A 17,938-nucleotide genomic window follows, 5' to 3' on the forward strand; every position below is an offset into this window, starting at 1 on the left:
AATTATTATATTTTGAGGACATCCCAAAAAGAACGTTTTGATAAATGTAGCTTCTAATTTCTTATTTTCTTTATTCAATGACTAAGAACAATCTTTGAAGCGACATCCCTAATGTGCTAAAATACAACTTTGGATATTTTTAGATATGAATTATAACATTATTATGAGGGCGGCTGTGGCTCAGGTGGTAGAGCGTGTCGGCTGCTAATCGCAGGGTTGGTGGTTCGAATCCTGGCCCACATGACTCCACATGCCGAAGTGTCCTTGGGCAAGACACTGAACCCCAAGTTGCTCCCAATGGTAGGCTAGCGCCTTGCATGGCAGCTCTGCCCGCCATTGGTGTATGAGTGTGTGTGTGAATGGGTGATTGGGACACAGTGTAAAGCGCTTTGGTAACCTCTGAGGTTAGAAAAAAGTGCTATATAAGTGCAGACCATTTACCATTATTTAGAATGTCTATTTGAAAGGTTCATTTGTCAAGTTTTAACATCTTTAACTTCTTTAACAGTTTTAACCTTGTGGGAGGAATTTTTGGAAATGTCAGCTCCATGAGGAGAGCAAAACCAGCTTACATATACAAATATCCACACACTCACTAATAAACGATGCAAATCCATAATCAATCTTCTCACAATTATTATCTCAACAACTATTAAAAACAGTTGCTTTATTGCTATATTCATGCCAAATGACTAGACCTTTGACCTCTATAGATCGTGTTGATGCCAGAGGTGCAGGATCTTGACCTGTTTTCAGGAGGACAACACCAGTTCCCAGACTGGGAAATGTTCCAGAAGTACCGATGTATGGAGCGCAGCCAAAGTGTCATTAAAACCCCCCTGTCGGATATTTGCAGAGATTACATCTTCAGTGTGTCTACACTAATGCACAATGGAGCTCTGGGTGAGACACTCAGATAGTTATTTGTAACCAATGAATTGTTCACAAAAAGACCAGGAACAAGCATTTGTACAAGTACAATAATCAAGACCAGATTAACAAACACACGTGACCTTCAGGGGTCACTTGAATAAGGCCTATCCATACAATCATTGTTTGACCTCTCTATTTGTTTTCTATTTTTTAACTTCACTTATTTCTATTTGTCTTTCAATAATTTATAATGTCATGAGCGTAGAGTGCAGTTGTGACCTACATGGCTCTCTGAGCTCAGTCTGTGACTCTAGTGGCGGACGGTGCCAGTGTCGACCCAATGTATCAGGCAGGAACTGTGATGCCTGTGCCCCTTCAACCTACCTGTTCGGACCCTCAGGGTGTAGACGTGAGTGTAAACTTCACACACATGCACACATTTACATGGATACTTTTTAGAATGTAAAAATCCGTTCTGTGTACTGTACGAACCTCAATTCCAAAAAATAACATTATCATTAAATACCACATCTATTTATTATAAATAGTAGAGTACTGCACTGTATGCACAAATTATGATGCTGGTATTATATTCTGAACATTTTGAAATGACGCACATTCACAAATTTGACCAAAAATGCATAAAGCCATGTGACAGCATTAATCAGCATAAAATGACTTTCTGATCATTTACTTCTCAGCATGTGACTGTGACCGGCTTGGCTCTCAGAACGCTTTCTGCCACCACGCTACGGGACAGTGTTTGTGTGTGCCAGGGGCATATGGGCGCCAGTGTGCCAATTGTAAGCCTAGCCACTGGGGCTTCCCTCAGTGTCAGCCCTGCTTCTGTAACGGACACAGTGACCAGTGCCACCCACGTACAGGCGAGTGTTTGGACTGCAGGGGCCACACCACCGGCCATCATTGTGAGAGGTGAGAGTAAATATCAAATTAGTTCACAAAATATTTTAAAGTCTCTGAGGTAAGTATTGTTCAGTGGGCTGTGTGGTGCAGCTCCAACTCTGGGCTCAGTGGGCTCTGTGGTGTAGCTCCATCGTTGGGCTCAGTGGGCCTCATGGTGCAGCTTTTCTTCTGGGTTCAGTAGGGTTCATGGAGCAGTTCTGCATTTTGGCTAAATGGGCCCTATGATGTAGCTCTGCTTCTTGAATCAATGGGCCATCACTGTGAGGTGTGAGAGTAAATGTCAAAACAGGGGTTGCGTTTACTGAAAATTCTACATTATTTACCGATTTCAAATGTTGTCAGTAATTTTGACGGTTAAAAAAATATGACCTCTCACCTAGTGCATCAGTTTTGACTGTGTGTGTGTGTGTGAGCCCTGTTTATTGCCTGGTAGTATTAAGATGTATATTAACAGGCACATTACCTCCTGGTAATATATGCTTTTCTTTTGACCAACTGTTTTCGGATTTCGAGGAGAGGGTCTCTGAATTAATGACTACATACATCAGTCATTATGTTAGTGTGTAACTGCATGATTAGTGTGTTACTTTATTATAATAAAGTGCAAAAAAGTAGAATAAAATGAAAGTACATTGTTTGCATTGAAAGTGCATTTAATCTTAGTGCAAACATTACGTTTAGAGCAGAATTGTCAGTTATTTTAGAAGAGTATATGCTTAAGAGCTTCAGAGATGTGTGTGCTTCTCATCTTTGACACTTTATTGTGATATCAGGCACATTCAAAAAGTACTTATGCATTTATGTATGCACATTTTCAAATTTCCTCAATCATCTCTGACAGAAGAACTGACCTGAAACATGGATCCAGCAGAACAGATTGAGCGGTTTTCCCAAGGGTCCACTCCTGCAGCTGAGTATTGCTCCAAATTTTTGAATCTGGCTGCCCAATTGAACTGGAATGAGAGATCCCTCAGAGCTATGTTCTGGTTGGGACTTAATGGCCCTGTGAGGAAGTTCTTTAAGACTGTGATCGTCTGTCTCTTGGTGGTGTAGTGGTCTAAGCACATAACTGGTAATCAGAAGAACCCTGGTTCAAGCCCCACAGCAACCACCATTGTGTCCTTGAGCAAGACACTTAACTCCAGGTTGCTCCAGGGGGATTGTCCCTGTAATAAGGCCCTGTAAGTCGCTTTGGATAAAAGCATCTGCCAAATGCATAAATGTAAATGTACTCCAGTGGTCCCTTCCTCAGTGGCCCAACCACACCTCCAGTGGTTCCAGAGACCTCCTCGATGGAGACCCCTCTGCTCCTAGCTCTAGTGGTTCCGGAGGCCCCTCTGCTCCTAGCTCTGGTGGTTCCAAAAACCACCTCGACCACTCCTCCTCCTGAGATTATTACTCCTGTGGCTCTGCCGCTGCCAGTGCTCACGGCTGAGGAGGCCTTCCCATGTAAGCGCTTCTGGTCACAGAGCCCATCACCCAGCCTGGAGCTGCTCTCCCCGAACCCCGCTCCCTTCCTGGAGCCACTTCCCTGGCATTGAACTATTGGCATTTTCTTTTTGGGGGGCATCAGGAGCAGCTTTCTCTAGAAACTCGTCAGTCAATAAATTATTTTGAGGACTGAAGGCTATACAATACTTGCAATTGCCCCAAAAAAAAAACAGACAATTTCATACAAAAGTGTACACTACAGTCTTCAAAGACAAAGGACAACTGGCTCTAACAAGGACAGAAAGAGATGTGGAAGCCCAGATGTACACAAGAGGAAAAGTACATCAGAGTCTCTAGTTTGAGAAATAGACACCTCACATGTTCTCAGCTGACAGCTTCATTGAATTCTACCCGCTAAACACCAGTTTCATGTACAACAGTAAAGAGAAGACTCAGGGGTGCAGGCATTATGGCAAGAATTGCAAAGAAATAGCCACTTTTGATACAGAAAATCAAAAAGAAAAAGTTAGCGTGGGCAAATAAACGCAGACATTGGACAACAGATAATTGGAAAAAAGTGTTATGGATCTTAACCCCATTGAGTTTTTGTGGGATCATCTAGACTGTAAGGTGTGTGAGAAGTGCCCGACAAGACAGACACATCTATGGAAAGTGCTACAGGATGCGTGAGGTGATATGTCTGGACAAACTGACAGCTAGAATGCCAAGGCTCTGCAAAGCTGTCATTGCTACATTTAAGAGAACTCTTTGAAGTAGTTTAAGAAGTTCAGAAATAAAAAATTCTAATTGTAATAGTAATTTTTCATGTAATTAATGTCCTGACTATACATTGTGATCAGATGAATGCCACTTTGGTGAATAAAAGTATAAGAAATATTGCCCTTTCTTAATAATTAAAATACAGTACTAAGAAAATAGTACTAAATAATAGTACTGTGGCTCTGCTATTGTTGTTGCACAACACATATCCTAATTAATTTACAATGTGAAATAGCTCTTTTATAAGGTTTCATTTTGTATAAGTTAATTAGCTTTACCTAATGAGTGCACTTCCTGAACCAACACATTTCCTGAAACTCTCTCTTCCAGATGTGTGAGTGGTTATCATGGCAATCCATCGTTGGATTCCAGAGAGCAGTGTCGGCCCTGTATGTGTCCTGATGGACCAGGAAGTGGCAGGCAGTTTGCTGAGAGCTGTTACCAAAGTCCTCACTCCCTTCAAACAGTCTGTGTTTGCAGCCCAGGTTATAAAGGATACAGGTGTGAGGAATGTGCCCCCGGTTACTACGGTAACCCTCAGGTGCCAGGTGGGCAGTGCCACCCATGCCAATGTAATGGCAACATTAACTTACAAGACCCGGAGTCCTGTGACGCCCACACTGGTGTCTGTCTCAAATGCCTGTTTAACACAGGTGGCATTACGTGCCAGTTCTGTATGCACGGTTACTATGGAGATGCCAGTACACAGAACTGCAGAAGTAAGTATGCATTCATGCTTTTAATTGGCTAGATGGGTAGTTGGCATGAAATACTTTTTTTTAAATTTGTCATGTGGGTGACATGCTATATTGGTTAAGAAATGTTTACTCTAGTAGCAAGTATGGTTTTAAAACCATGGATTCAACCAAAAAACACGACTTAACAAAAAAGTATAATGGTTCAATTATAGTAAAGTATTGCAAGAGAATGCAAAACTTGTTGCAAGGGAACACAAATAGATGTCTGCGCAGGAATGTTTCTATCCCATACCCGGATGATCCTGCTGAACTTTACATGTTCACCAGCTCTCTGCCTGCAGCGATTTTCTTCCCAACAGCTCCCATTCCCGAAATCCCGCATTTGTTTCTCACATTGGGCAAAAGTCATACAAATAGATAACAAGTGTAAACAAATAAAGTTTTATTTTTCTGTTAATCTATTATCGGATGACACATGACATGGATGCTCAAATGACTTGCCTGAGATAGCTTTTTTAACACTAAATGGACCATTTTCTAGTCCGAGTTTCACATCCTTTGATGACACAGTGTGCCCACTCTTTGTTTTGCCATTCTTCTAAAGCGCAAGGTAACGGACACTATTATAACACAAATAATAAATAAATAATTAAACACAAATGATTGCAAGATAATGTAAACTATTGCAAGGGAACTCAAATTATATTGCAAGGTAACACAATCTAGTGTGTGGGAACGCAACACTATTGGGAGATAAAGTAAACTGTTGTCAGAGAACACAAACTGTTGTGAAGGAACACATAATGTATTGCAAGGGGAAATTAACTATTGCCAGGGAAAGCAAAACTATTGCAAAGGAAAGCAAAGTGTATTGCGAGGGAACGTAAACTATTTTGGGGAATGCAATCTTTTGTGGGGGAACACAAAACATATTGCGGGGGAACAAACTAATGCAATGGAATGCAAACCTTTTTTGCGAGGGAATGGAAAACACATTGCGAGGGAACACAATCTATTGCAAGGTAATGCAAACAAGTGAGAGCGAACACAAACTATTACAAGGGACCACAAAGTGTATTACAAGGGAAGGCAAACTATTATGATGGAATGCAAAACTTTTTGTTAGGAGATGCAAAATATTTCCGAAAAAATGTATTCCCTCCTTGTCCAATAAAGTGCTTAGTATAAATAAACAGTCTTTACACTAAGTGCAAGTAGCCCGTCTTGTTGGCAAGAATATTTACACTAACTCTGTCCACCACTGCTCAGACCAAACTCAAGACAGCAATGACAATGTTTTTAGAGGTCAGTTGCTAGTTAAATGAATGTGGGCATATTTTAATTTTCCACGATGGGTTAGAGATGTTGAACTGGTTAACGGGTTACACATTTAGTGGGTTAAGAGAACCGAGCACTAAGTGACTATTTGCTCTCCATAAACACCGGCGCCTACGACAATTGAAACCCTTGTGTGCTGATGTGGTGGTTCAGGGTGTAACAGTGGTGCGAATGTGTTGTTTCGTGCTGATGACCCGGGTTCAAATCCCACATTTTGGCATGCTTTTTTCCATGTTTTTTTTCCATGTTTCCACTCTTAATATTTCCTGTAATACTACTTATAACAATACATAAAAGCAATTCCTCAGTGATTTGGTCACAGTGAAAGTCTGTGACTATATATTTATCAAACAGTCCAAGGCCTATATTCTTTTCGTTTTGTGTTCAGGGTGTATGTGCCATCCAGTGGGCAGTGTTAAGCACAGCTGTACTGATGGTGTATGTGACTGTGACAGGATTAGTGGGCAGTGCCCGTGTCTGCCCGGCGTTGAGGGTCAGCAGTGTGACCGCTGCGCACCCAATACATGGAATATCAACAGTGGAAAAGGCTGCCAACCCTGTCATTGCCACCCTGAATACTCCTACAGTTCTTCCTGTGACCTGGTATGAACACACACAGATAAGGCCCTGTTCACTCCTGGTATTGATTTATTAACATCTGAATTATAACTGTGAATACCACATGCAAACAGGGCCTAAATTTACCCATCAACAGTTGACAAAATACATCATAAATCCATTCTTGTCAAACTGACAACTGACACTGTTTTCTATTTGTGTCCGATTATCTCAGGTGTCAGGTCAGTGTTCTTGTGAGGCTGGTTTTGGAGGCAGGACGTGTGAGGAGTGCAGGGAGCTGTTCTGGGGTGATCCTGAGGACAAATGTCATGGTGAGTATCGAGCACATGTATTACATACAAAGAAACAACACATGTTACACTTGTTCACTCTCACAAAGGGAATGTTGCTGACATTTATTTGTACACCATTAAAACGTTGCTTTGGTAATGTTTTTATCCTCGTTTCGGAAGATTCCATGAAGCCTTGGTTATCCTTGGACCTCTTGCTGAGAAATGTCAGATATCTTTGGATGCCTTTGACAGCTGTGGCCTTTTATGTGATTACAGTGCAAAGGAGCAATGTATTGATATTCCTAAAACATTCTGGTTAACCTTACCTAACCTTATGTAGCTTTGAAGCTATTTAAAGAAGAAAATATTTAACCCTTTTGTTCTGTTCATATTGGAGTAACACTTGTACGTTATGGATATAGAACTCAGTTAGCTCAAATTACACCATTACATTTTTATATCAAATATTTATTAAAAGGTGGCTAGGTGTCATCCATTAGGAGTGTTTGCTGCCATCTGCTGGAAAAACATGACAAAATGTAACGGTTTCATAGCAATGTCAAGTATAGCCAGTAGGTGGCCTCAGTGTTTACCTTATTGTTAAATGCTGTCTGTAACCCACTGCTGTAACCTAATTAATAGATGTTATCACTAGTTATACATTTTTATATATATATTTGTTTTTTTTTAAAGACAGTTCTTTGTCAAAGTGTAGCTATTTTTGAATCCACTTGCTCTGAAATTTTCAGTTTTTCAGTTTTTGCAGCAATATCTCATGTAGTGCTTAATGTACAGTCAAACCTGACCATGGTGTTACAAAGAGAAGACTTAAAGAAGTATTTTTATAAAAGTATATAAACATACATTTTTTATCTACCATTTATTTTGCAAACATCATTCAATAATATAATTAAATAAACTCAAATCTGTGAGGAAAAACTGTTTTGCATGGTAATATAAGTGTTTTCAAAACAAAACAAAATGCCATGTTTTGTCTGAATGGTTAAACACTTCCAAAAGAGGGGTCAGACATTTAGTTATTTTAGTGTGTTCATATGTGTGATGATGTGTGTAATGGAGTGTGATGTGTGTGGTTTGTGTTCTAAATTGTGGCTGTGTCATATTCTCACCCATTCATTTCTATTTATTTCACCTTTTTTTCAGACTATTTCCATTTATGTGTGTCTGTGTGTGTTGTATGGGTTTGGTCTGCATTGTGTCTCTTTGTTCTGGACTCACACAATGATCTTTCCATTGGTTTCTGTGGTCGGACATATTTGTCCAGGAGCAGTATGAGTGTGAATTTTAGTCAAATGTACTAATCATGATGGAATTTTTTCAGGATTTTTAATTTTTTATGTTTTTTATTTTTGTGCATTAAGATGGTAAAAAGAGGAAAAGTCACAAAGACCCAGACTACTCAGTTGAATGACTATTTTTATGCATGAAAAAAATTATCAAATCAGGCAAAAAGGTCCAAACAGAACAAAAGGGTTAAGAATCCAGATTTCTTTTGCTACTACGTCAGTACGCCAGTGACATCCGGACAATCTCAATGGTGATAGGGCTGATACACAAAATAATCGATTTAGTTTGTTCAAGTCGCGCCATTCACTTCATTCGCGCCGCGTGAAATGCTTGTTTCGCGTTATATGTGAACACACCATTAGGTGAGCGTGTTCGACTACTCCCTCGTATCAATTGCTGCAATGCAATGTGGCAAATGTAATGATTTGTGACACTACAGCGCTACTCGTTGGAAAATATCATTGCTGGTAAAAAGTTTAACTACCATCATGCTACTGAAAAATTTATTTAAGTTAGTTGCATCGCTACTTTTAGTTAGTGAATCCCCAACACTGGGCAAAACTACTTACTGTACAGAATCCATTCCAACTTTGTTTTGTAGATAATTTTAGTCAGTAGGTGTGCTATTTTAGTTTTTAATGAACACTGATTTTTTTTTTTTGCATGTCTTTGGCATTGAATTGAACTGAATAGACAGCAGTAATGTCATTGTAAATCAGTTTTTGCATTTAAAATTCCAATTCACTCATGGCATAAGATGCTGAAAAACTGAAAATCATCACGCAACTGCCAGAAACGTCAGTCTGGTGCATTTCTGCATTAATGTTTAACAAAAAATATGCATCCAACGTGAACAGGCCATTGTGTGTTGATTCCCATGCACAGAAAACAAGATGTGTGCTTAGTGTTATAGCAACAGCAAGTAGCTCTGATGCAAAATTGAATTCACGCAGAAACAAAGCCTAAGATCAAAACTTACCTAAAACATCAAACATTTTCAGAGCGATGTTTTCGTGCTGCACTGATAAAGTTTCTATTTTTGACCCTAGACTGCTTCAAAGGCATGAACTCGAGTAAACAAACTATGGGAATGTTTAAACTGCTTAGAAAGTATTTGTGTAACTGTTTATTTGTCTCTATGTGAGGTATTCTCTGCTCTCTGATATTCTTCAAAGGCTGAGTCAAAAAGACCCTGTGTTTATTTGAAAAAGAGTTTGTTGTACTTGTTATACTTTTAAGCATTAATGTACATGAGTGATCTTGTTGAATTCAACCAACACACACACACACACACACACACACACACACACACACACACACACACACACACACACACACACACACACACACACACATGTTGTGTTTCCATGTTTTATGGGGACTTTCCATAGACATAATGGGTTTTATACTGTACAAACTTTATATTCTATCCCCTAAACCTAACCCTACCCCTAAACCTAAACCTCACAGAAAACTTTCTGCATTTTTACATTTTCAAAAAACATAATTTAGTATGATTTATAAGCTGTTTTCCTCATGGGGACCGACAAAATGTCCCCACAAGGTCAAACATTTCGGGTTTTACTATCCTTATGGGGACATTTGGTCCCCACAAAGTGATAAATACACGCTCACACATACACACACACACACACTCTCTCTCTCTCTCTCTCTCTGTCGTTTTATCTTTTCCTGTCTTTTATCTCTTGCAGATTTTAGTATGCATTATTACAAAACATTTTAGACACATTAGAAGTGTATTTCACTGATTTGGGGACAAAGTGTGTTTACATGCAACAATGAGTCAGTTTACATGTGCGATCGTAGACTGATTCAGTCATGTAAACACCTTAAATGGTGTTCTTTTGTCAGAGAAAAGTCATAAACAGTTTAACTAAAAACCGATATACACACACAGATTTTGTACCTATTATCCAGATTTTGCTTTGTATATGCAACATGTCTTAATCTGCATTCTGTCAGCATTTTAATGCTATCTAGACCATTTACCAAAATAGAGCTAATATAACATTCACTACAATATTAGGCTAGCACACTAAACCAAAGGTGACATTAAAATGTTGTGTAATTAAAGAGAAAATTCCAGAAAAGATACATAAACTCTCCATCCATCCATCCATCCATCCATCCATCTTCAACCGCTTATCCGAAGTCGGGTCGTAAACTCTCATCAAGCCAAAATATGTTTTATAAAAAAAGATAATATAGGAATTTCCCATTTCCGTTCGAACATTCCCACAGCATTCCAACCAAATGTCCTGAACACAGTTGCAACAGAACCAGACACACAAACACTAACATATGCATACAAGTGAATCTCACTGAAACATATCTGTGTCATATTCACTGCAGAATAATAAAAAGAAATCCTCTAATTATCATAACTGTAATGCTGTATGTTTTACTTTTGAGTTTGTTTGTAATTTACATTAGTCATATAAACATACTGATATCATCTTGATGATTCTCATTAGATGTTCATTACTATAACAATCATGGAAATTATCCTGACTGTTTTTTTAATGGTTTTTACCAAGACAACCATCACCAATGCTATTGATTATACTAAGCATTAAATGTAAGCACGGAACTCTTCCTGCATCGTTTATGCTTTGGATGTGAATACCTCAAACTGTGTGGCTTGTTTAGGAGAATTGTACTATTACTTATCCAAATAACTTGAGGATTTTGCCTAGTGGATTACAAAAAATGTGGGGGAAATATCCTATAAACTGAGTATCTGTATATTGTTAAGTTTTTACATTGAGTATCAATCATTGTATCACTCTTTCAAGTAAAGTTAAGCACTAACCCCCTACCTGCTCTTTCATGGATTGTTAAATTTGAAAGTAATCCCATGTAGACCTGTCAAATAAAAAAAGATGTTTAAGTTGAGGTGAAAGCATTCAGCATGTGAAGACTGCTCTCACTCACACCTTGGCATATTCAAACCTTGGTGTCGCAATCGTTCACAAAACCATTTGTTGGGGCTTCGTTTAGGAGTGGGTTTGTTATTAGCAACAATTAATAATTATCAAAGATAATTATTAATTATTAAAATCAATAGAACATTGATAGAATCAACATTATCTTATTAATCCTTCAAATCAACAATAATCTGAGATAACTATCAATTATCAAAATCAATAGAATATTAATACGAATTAATATTGCCGGGGCATCACCCTGGAATTAGGGACTAATAACCAGAAAGTACTACAGTCTCAATATAGGATTGTTCTCTTAGGAATGTCAACATCCGGAGAACATCGTCATTCAAACGGGGAACAATGAAGGCTTGAATCAAAGTAATGACATCCCCTGCCAGCCCTAGGCAAAGATGCACGCAGAACAATACCAAAACACTTCTCTTTACGTTGTCACATGAGGCCAGCGAATGTGGATGCGAATGTGGGCAGAGAGACTTGTTAATGGCGTCTGCCCGTTTAACACGTGTCTCTGCTGGTAAGATAACTTAAGGGAAAAGCTGGGCTCTATCGCCAAGATATCTGTTTGCCAATAGTGTGTGCGGGAATCTTTGTGAGGGGTTGTGTATGTGTGTGGTTAGTACGAGAAAGTGAGAACAGTGTGACGGCACCAAAGCCGGTTTAGCGATTGTGTGAGAGATTGCAATCGTTTGTTTTATCACTCAAAGAGGCAGTGAACGCTCATATGGTCGTTGGTACTTTAATGGATAAACTCAGTGTGCCAACACAGACAACAACACAGCGAATCTTGTGGCGAAACACCCGTACGTTACTTCCTTGGGCAGCGAGGCTACATCTGGGAACAGCAGGGCTGCAACTAGATGCTGCAAATACTGTCGCTGGAAGCAAGGCTTAGGAGGAATCTCTGGGGTTTTATCTCTCGACGACAACATGGTTGAGGGATGTGTTCTGTCATGCGTTTCATCTAATAGGAGTTGAGAGTTCGATCCTTCATAATTTCACACCTAGGTGTAAAGTGAGCAAGGCTTGATGGGATCTGCAGTCTGCTTGGACTCCCTTTGTTTGATTTTGGTGCCGTTTTTGTGTTATCAGGCTTTGAGTGTTCCTACAGGCCTCAGTCTGGCTTTATGACTTTGTGTAGGCCTGCCTTTGTCTCCTATCTGAGCACATGAGTCCCAACACATTAATCGCAAGAAGCAATGAGACTTCATTTTGGCTAGTTAGCTTACAAATTCACTGATTGGTAGCAGTTACACAATTATGCAGGCAAAAACATCCTTTGCCATTGATGGCCATTCCAATGTAGCTGTTTATTCTGATTATTTTTTGTTGTTGTTGTTTTTAGTTTTTTTTGGAATTGACAAATTAAATATATATTTCATTATATTATAGTAGATTATTTAACAGTGATTGATTTTTTTTAAGGCTGTAAAAACATGAAATGGACTTACATTTCTGTCTGCTGCCTTTGTGATTTCCAGGCCTGGAAAAGTCATGGTAATTTATAAAATCTCGCAAACTGCAGAAAAGTCATGGACTATATATATACAGCCGTGGCCATAAGTATTGGCAGTGACATACATTTTGTGTTTTGCAAAGTTTTCTGCTTCAGTATTTGTAGATTTTTTTTTTCACATGTTTCTGTGGTATACTGAAAAACAATGATAAGCATTTCATGAGTTTTAAAGGCTTTTATTGGCAAAAACATTCATTATATGCAAAGAGTCAATATTTACAGTGTTGACCCTTGTTCTTCATAACCTCTGCAACTCGCTCTGACATTCTGGATATCAGCTTCTGGACCAAATCCTGACTGATGATCCATTCTTGCTTTATTTGTGCTCAGAGTTGATCACAATTTGGGGGTTTGTGCTTGTCCACTCGTCCTTTGAGGATTGACCACAGGTTCTCTATGGAATTAAGATCCGGGGAGTTGCCTGGCCACAGATCCAGAATTTCAATGAATTGATCTCTGAGCCACTTCATTATCACTCTTGCCTTGTGACATGGTGCTCCATCAAGCTGGAAAATGCACGGATCATCACCAAATTGCTCCTGGATCGTTGGGAGAAGTTGCTCTTGCAGGACGTTTTGATACCATTCTTTATTCATGGCAGTGTTTTTGGGCAGAATTGTGAGAGAGCCCACTCCCTTGGATGAAAAGCAACCCCACACATGGATGGTCTCAGGATGCTTCACTGTTGACACGACACAGGACTCATGGTAGTGTTTACCTTTTATTCTCCAGACTGTTGATTTTCCAGATGTCCTAAACAGTCGGAAGGAGACTTCATCAGAGAAAATAACTTTGCACCAGTCTTCTGTCCAATCCTTGTACTTCCTGCAGAATTTCAGTCTGTCCTTGATGTTTTTCTTGGAGAGAAGTGGCTTCTTTGCTGCCCTTCTTGACACCTGGCCATTGTCCAGAAGTCTTTGCCTCACTGTGCGTGCAGATGCACTCACACCAACCTGCAGAAATATTGAGCAAGCTCTGCACTGGTGGTGACATGATTCCGTAGCTGACTCTGAGGAGACGGTCCTGGCGCTTGCTGGACACTCTGGGATATCCTGAAGCATTCTTCACTGCAGTTGAACCTCTCTCCTTGAAGTTCTTGATGATCCGGTAAATGGTTCTTTCAGGTGCAATATTCTTTGCAGCAATTTCCTTGCATGTGAGTCAATTTTGATGCAAAGCGACGATGGCTGCACGTCTTTCTTTAGAGGTAACCATTGCTAACAATAACACAATGACTGGAAGCACTTCTTTCCTCCTTTTTATAGCAATCAGTCTGTTCTTGTAATCCAATCAGAATGATTTTCACCTGACTAGTACTCATTCACACTTTCCCAGGAGCTGCTGATTTGATTAGTGAATTGATGTTGGCTGGTCATTTTGTGTCAGGGCCAAAAAACTGTGAAGTTTGGGTTTTTGTGATAAAGTTAAGTTAAGGCCAATTAAGCTTTTTGCAATTATTTAAAATGCATCTGATCACTCAGCACAATAATCTAGAAACAATGTGAATCAACACCACATCTGAAGCAGAAAACTTTGCGAAATACAAAATGTATGTCACTGCCAATACTTTTGGCCATGGCTGTATATATATTGTCCATTAATTTTCTGCCATTTTTGAGATTTTATTAATTACCATGACTTTTCCTAAATCTAGCTGATGAGATATTTTTAAACATTAGAAAACTAGAAAAATGTGTGTGTGTATATATATATATATATATATATATATATATATATATATATATATATATATATATATATATATATATATATATATATATATATATATATAGTTTTCTAATGCTTAAAAATATCTCATCAGCTAGATTTTGCTCTTGTGCAAAATAAAACTTGAATGATTAATTTACAAATAGGTGTGAATCAAAATTGTATTTTATCTGTATCTAGCAATCCCAAATGACTGGAAAATTCATGAGATATCACTGGTCAAAAGAAGAAAGATATATTTTAAAGATTATACTCTTTAAGCACTCTCGATACCATTATCATCATGCAAAACATTTTAACCTCCACATTTTGATTACAGTAATAAAAAACATGACAAATTAAAATAATATATTTTATATTTTAGTTAGTGGAATCTTGGTGACAGGAAATACACAAGGCAATGATACTCAGCAAAGTGTTCTTTATGACATCACAGTAGAACCTCTGCTGGAGTTCTGAACGTCACTCATTGCTGAAGATACAGTTACAGTTCACTGGTCAGTCAGTTGATTTCTTGAAAATTGGATTATGGCATTCAAGAGATCTTGCAGGCAATATTTGTATTTATCAAAGTTTGTAATGTTGTGATTTGCCTCAGAGCTGGTTGGTTTGGTTCATGGCTTAGAACTCTATCATTAAGGACTTTATGAACCCCCTATGGAAAAAATTAATCGGAAAAACACATCTGTAAACAAGATGGCTGAGATAGTGGTCAGGCACTGTTGCGCTCTATGCTAGCAATAGTTATGGTGGTAATAATAATATTGTTTACCACCTGCATCATTAACTTCATCCAACGTAAACTGAATCTTGAAGAACTGTAGTACAGTCCAATTTTGGATTTGGATCTTGATCGCTGAGACCAGCCTGTGGATTTGAATTTATGCATAGAGTTGTTTGTCATTGGCGCTGCATAGAAGTAACAGAAAACTGGAGTACTCCATCATGATATCAAGTTTACTTGGCAACAGTATTTAAGTATTCACTAGCGTGGAAGAGATTTCAGCACTATGGCAGATGGGGAACATTTTAAATCTATTACTATAAATGTTAAACTAACAATCTTCAGTTGCAACATTCTGCAGTCAAATATTTTTTTATAATGAACACTAAACTGAATAATTGACCATTTTTCTTGGCAAACAAATATTAAAGAATACAAAGTATGACATATCTAACTGATACACACATACACATGGTTAACTTAGCTTTATCTAAATGAGGAAATATCATAGACTTCTGTTGTTTTTAAAACTCAGCAAAAAAGAAACGTCTCTTTTTAAGGACACTGTATTTTAAAGATAATTTTGTAAATATCCAAATAACATTACAGATCTTCATGGTAAAGGGTTTAAGCAATGTTTTCCTTGTTCAATGAACCATAAACAATTAATGAACATGCACCTGTGGAACAGTCGTTCAGACACTAACAGCTTACAGACGGTAGGCAATTATGGTCACAGTTATAGAAACTTAGGACATTAAAGAGACCTTTCTACTGACTCTGAAAAACACCAAAAGAAAGATCCCCAGGGTCCCTGCTCATCTGCGTGAACGTGCCTTAAGCATACAGTATGGAGGCATGAGGACTGCAGATGTGGCCAGGACAATAAATTGCAATGTCCGTACTGTTACAGGGAGACAGGAAGGACAGCTGATCATCCTTGCAGTGGCAGACCACAAGTAACAACCCCTGCACAGGATCGGTACATCCACATTGACCCCCAACCGAAACTATAGACTAACCCTAACCGAAAACCTTTAGCATTTTTAGAATTAAAAAAAAAAATCATTATTTATGTATGGATCGTTTTTCCAAATAAGGATGTAAAAAAAAAAGTTTTGTCCAATTTAGCTCACTTATGGGTACCGTTTGTCCCCATACTACAGGCAAGTACACACTGAAAAAAAAATTTAAATAACTATTTTCATGTTGAGCATTTTGTCTGTTTTTTTTCAGTAAAAATATCTAAACAACCTTTAAACAAAACAAATTGAGTAGCAGAATGACTTAGATGTTCAAATATTAAGTCTTGTTTTCAGAAATCCTAACAAAAGTTGGTTTATGCTTAAACAAATAAAAAGATTGCCACCATCTGCAAATATATTTTTTCTTATTATAAGCTTAAACATTACACAATTTTGCTAGATTTCTCTGAAAACAAGACAAACTATATTATGTAATTTTGCTTTTTATGTAAATTCATCCCATTTTAAGGAAGTTTCGATATTTTGACTTGAAAACAAGATCAATATTCAGGAAGAAAATATTTTTTTGCAGTACACACACACACACACACACACACACAATTCACTGTTCCTTCCAGTCCTAATTTTTAACATTTTAAATAAAATGAAATAAAAATGACATGATTCTTTTTAAATCTACTTGTGCATGCTTTTTGTTTGTTTTCCCCAGCATGCAGCTGTGACCCACGAGGCACTGCCACTCAACAGTGCAATAAAATATCTGGAGAGTGTGTTTGTGTAGAGGGTGTGGCCGGACGGCGGTGTGACTCCTGTGGGCGTGGCTATTTGGGGACATTCCCTGACTGTGAGCCGTGTCATCAATGCTTCCACGATTGGGATGTTAATGTTGGAGAACTGACCAATCACACTCAGAGGCTGGTGGACACAGTGGAGGGGTTAAAAGAGTCGGGTGTGATGACTCACTATAAAGACACCATATCCAGTCTAGAAGACGTAACCACACAGCTCAGGCAAATATTGGATGATGATAAAGCTTATCAAACTTTGACACACACAGAGATGGTGATGCGGCAAACTAAGTATGTATAGCACACTATACACTTTCCTCTCTCCTTTAAAGGAACCCCCCAAAAATAAATAAACAAATAATGTAATTATTAACTCACACCCATGTTGTTCCAAGCCTATGTGACTTTCTTTCTTCTATCCAATATATTTTGTAAAATGCTCACACTGCTATATTACCAAGAGATGTCAAGCTCCATAAAAGCACCGTAAAACTAGCCATCCACAGTCCATTCATTGACCATCTGATGCATATGGCACACCAAAATGGAAAGCACTTGAAAAAAAGCAAGCTCCAATCAGATTGCAGCACAACAGTGCTCTATTTTCCCAAATTACGTTTTAAGCCAAGAACCAAACCAACCAGATTAGAGGTAATTTACAAACTTGTAATTGAAGCAAAAAAAAGAAAATCAGACATGAAGGAAATTAACTACAAAATGATGGAAAGATTTAAAACCATTGATTTAAAGTTGTTTATTATAGCTATAGAATCAATATATTTTAGGTTTATTGCCAAATACTCAGATATTTAGAAATATATAAGTAGTTTAAGTATGTAGGGAGACCAACATGTCGGTGCAGAGCACTTTTGGTGCACTTTGTTGACCACAATTCTCTGATTTCTCTGGAGGATCATGAGTAATGTAGTTCTTCGTCAGGAATTAAGCTATAAGAATCCAAAGCATGAGAACTCATGAGTTGGAAGGGAATATTAAAAGTGCCAAGGCAGAGCTGAAGTGCCGA

General features: G+C 38.3%; 1 protein-coding gene across 2 annotated transcripts in view; it reads left to right on the forward strand.

Moving 5' to 3' along the window:
- Window positions 1-17,938, forward strand: part of lamb1b (laminin, beta 1b) — a 53,420-nt gene that overhangs the window by 20,595 nt on the left and 14,887 nt on the right. For both annotated transcript variants that reach the window (XM_052120681.1, XM_052120683.1), the window contains exons 17-23: window positions 714-903; window positions 1,139-1,282; window positions 1,575-1,806; window positions 4,339-4,727; window positions 6,433-6,647; window positions 6,838-6,934; window positions 16,836-17,205. In XM_052120681.1, coding sequence (XP_051976641.1) covers window positions 714-903; window positions 1,139-1,282; window positions 1,575-1,806; window positions 4,339-4,727; window positions 6,433-6,647; window positions 6,838-6,934; window positions 16,836-17,205 — 1,637 coding nt within the window. The remainder of the gene's footprint in view (window positions 1-713; window positions 904-1,138; window positions 1,283-1,574; window positions 1,807-4,338; window positions 4,728-6,432; window positions 6,648-6,837; window positions 6,935-16,835; window positions 17,206-17,938) is intronic.

The sequence above is a fragment of the Xyrauchen texanus genome, chromosome 47 (assembly GCF_025860055.1).
Source record: "Xyrauchen texanus isolate HMW12.3.18 chromosome 47, RBS_HiC_50CHRs, whole genome shotgun sequence".
Lineage (NCBI taxonomy): Eukaryota > Metazoa > Chordata > Actinopteri > Cypriniformes > Catostomidae > Xyrauchen > Xyrauchen texanus.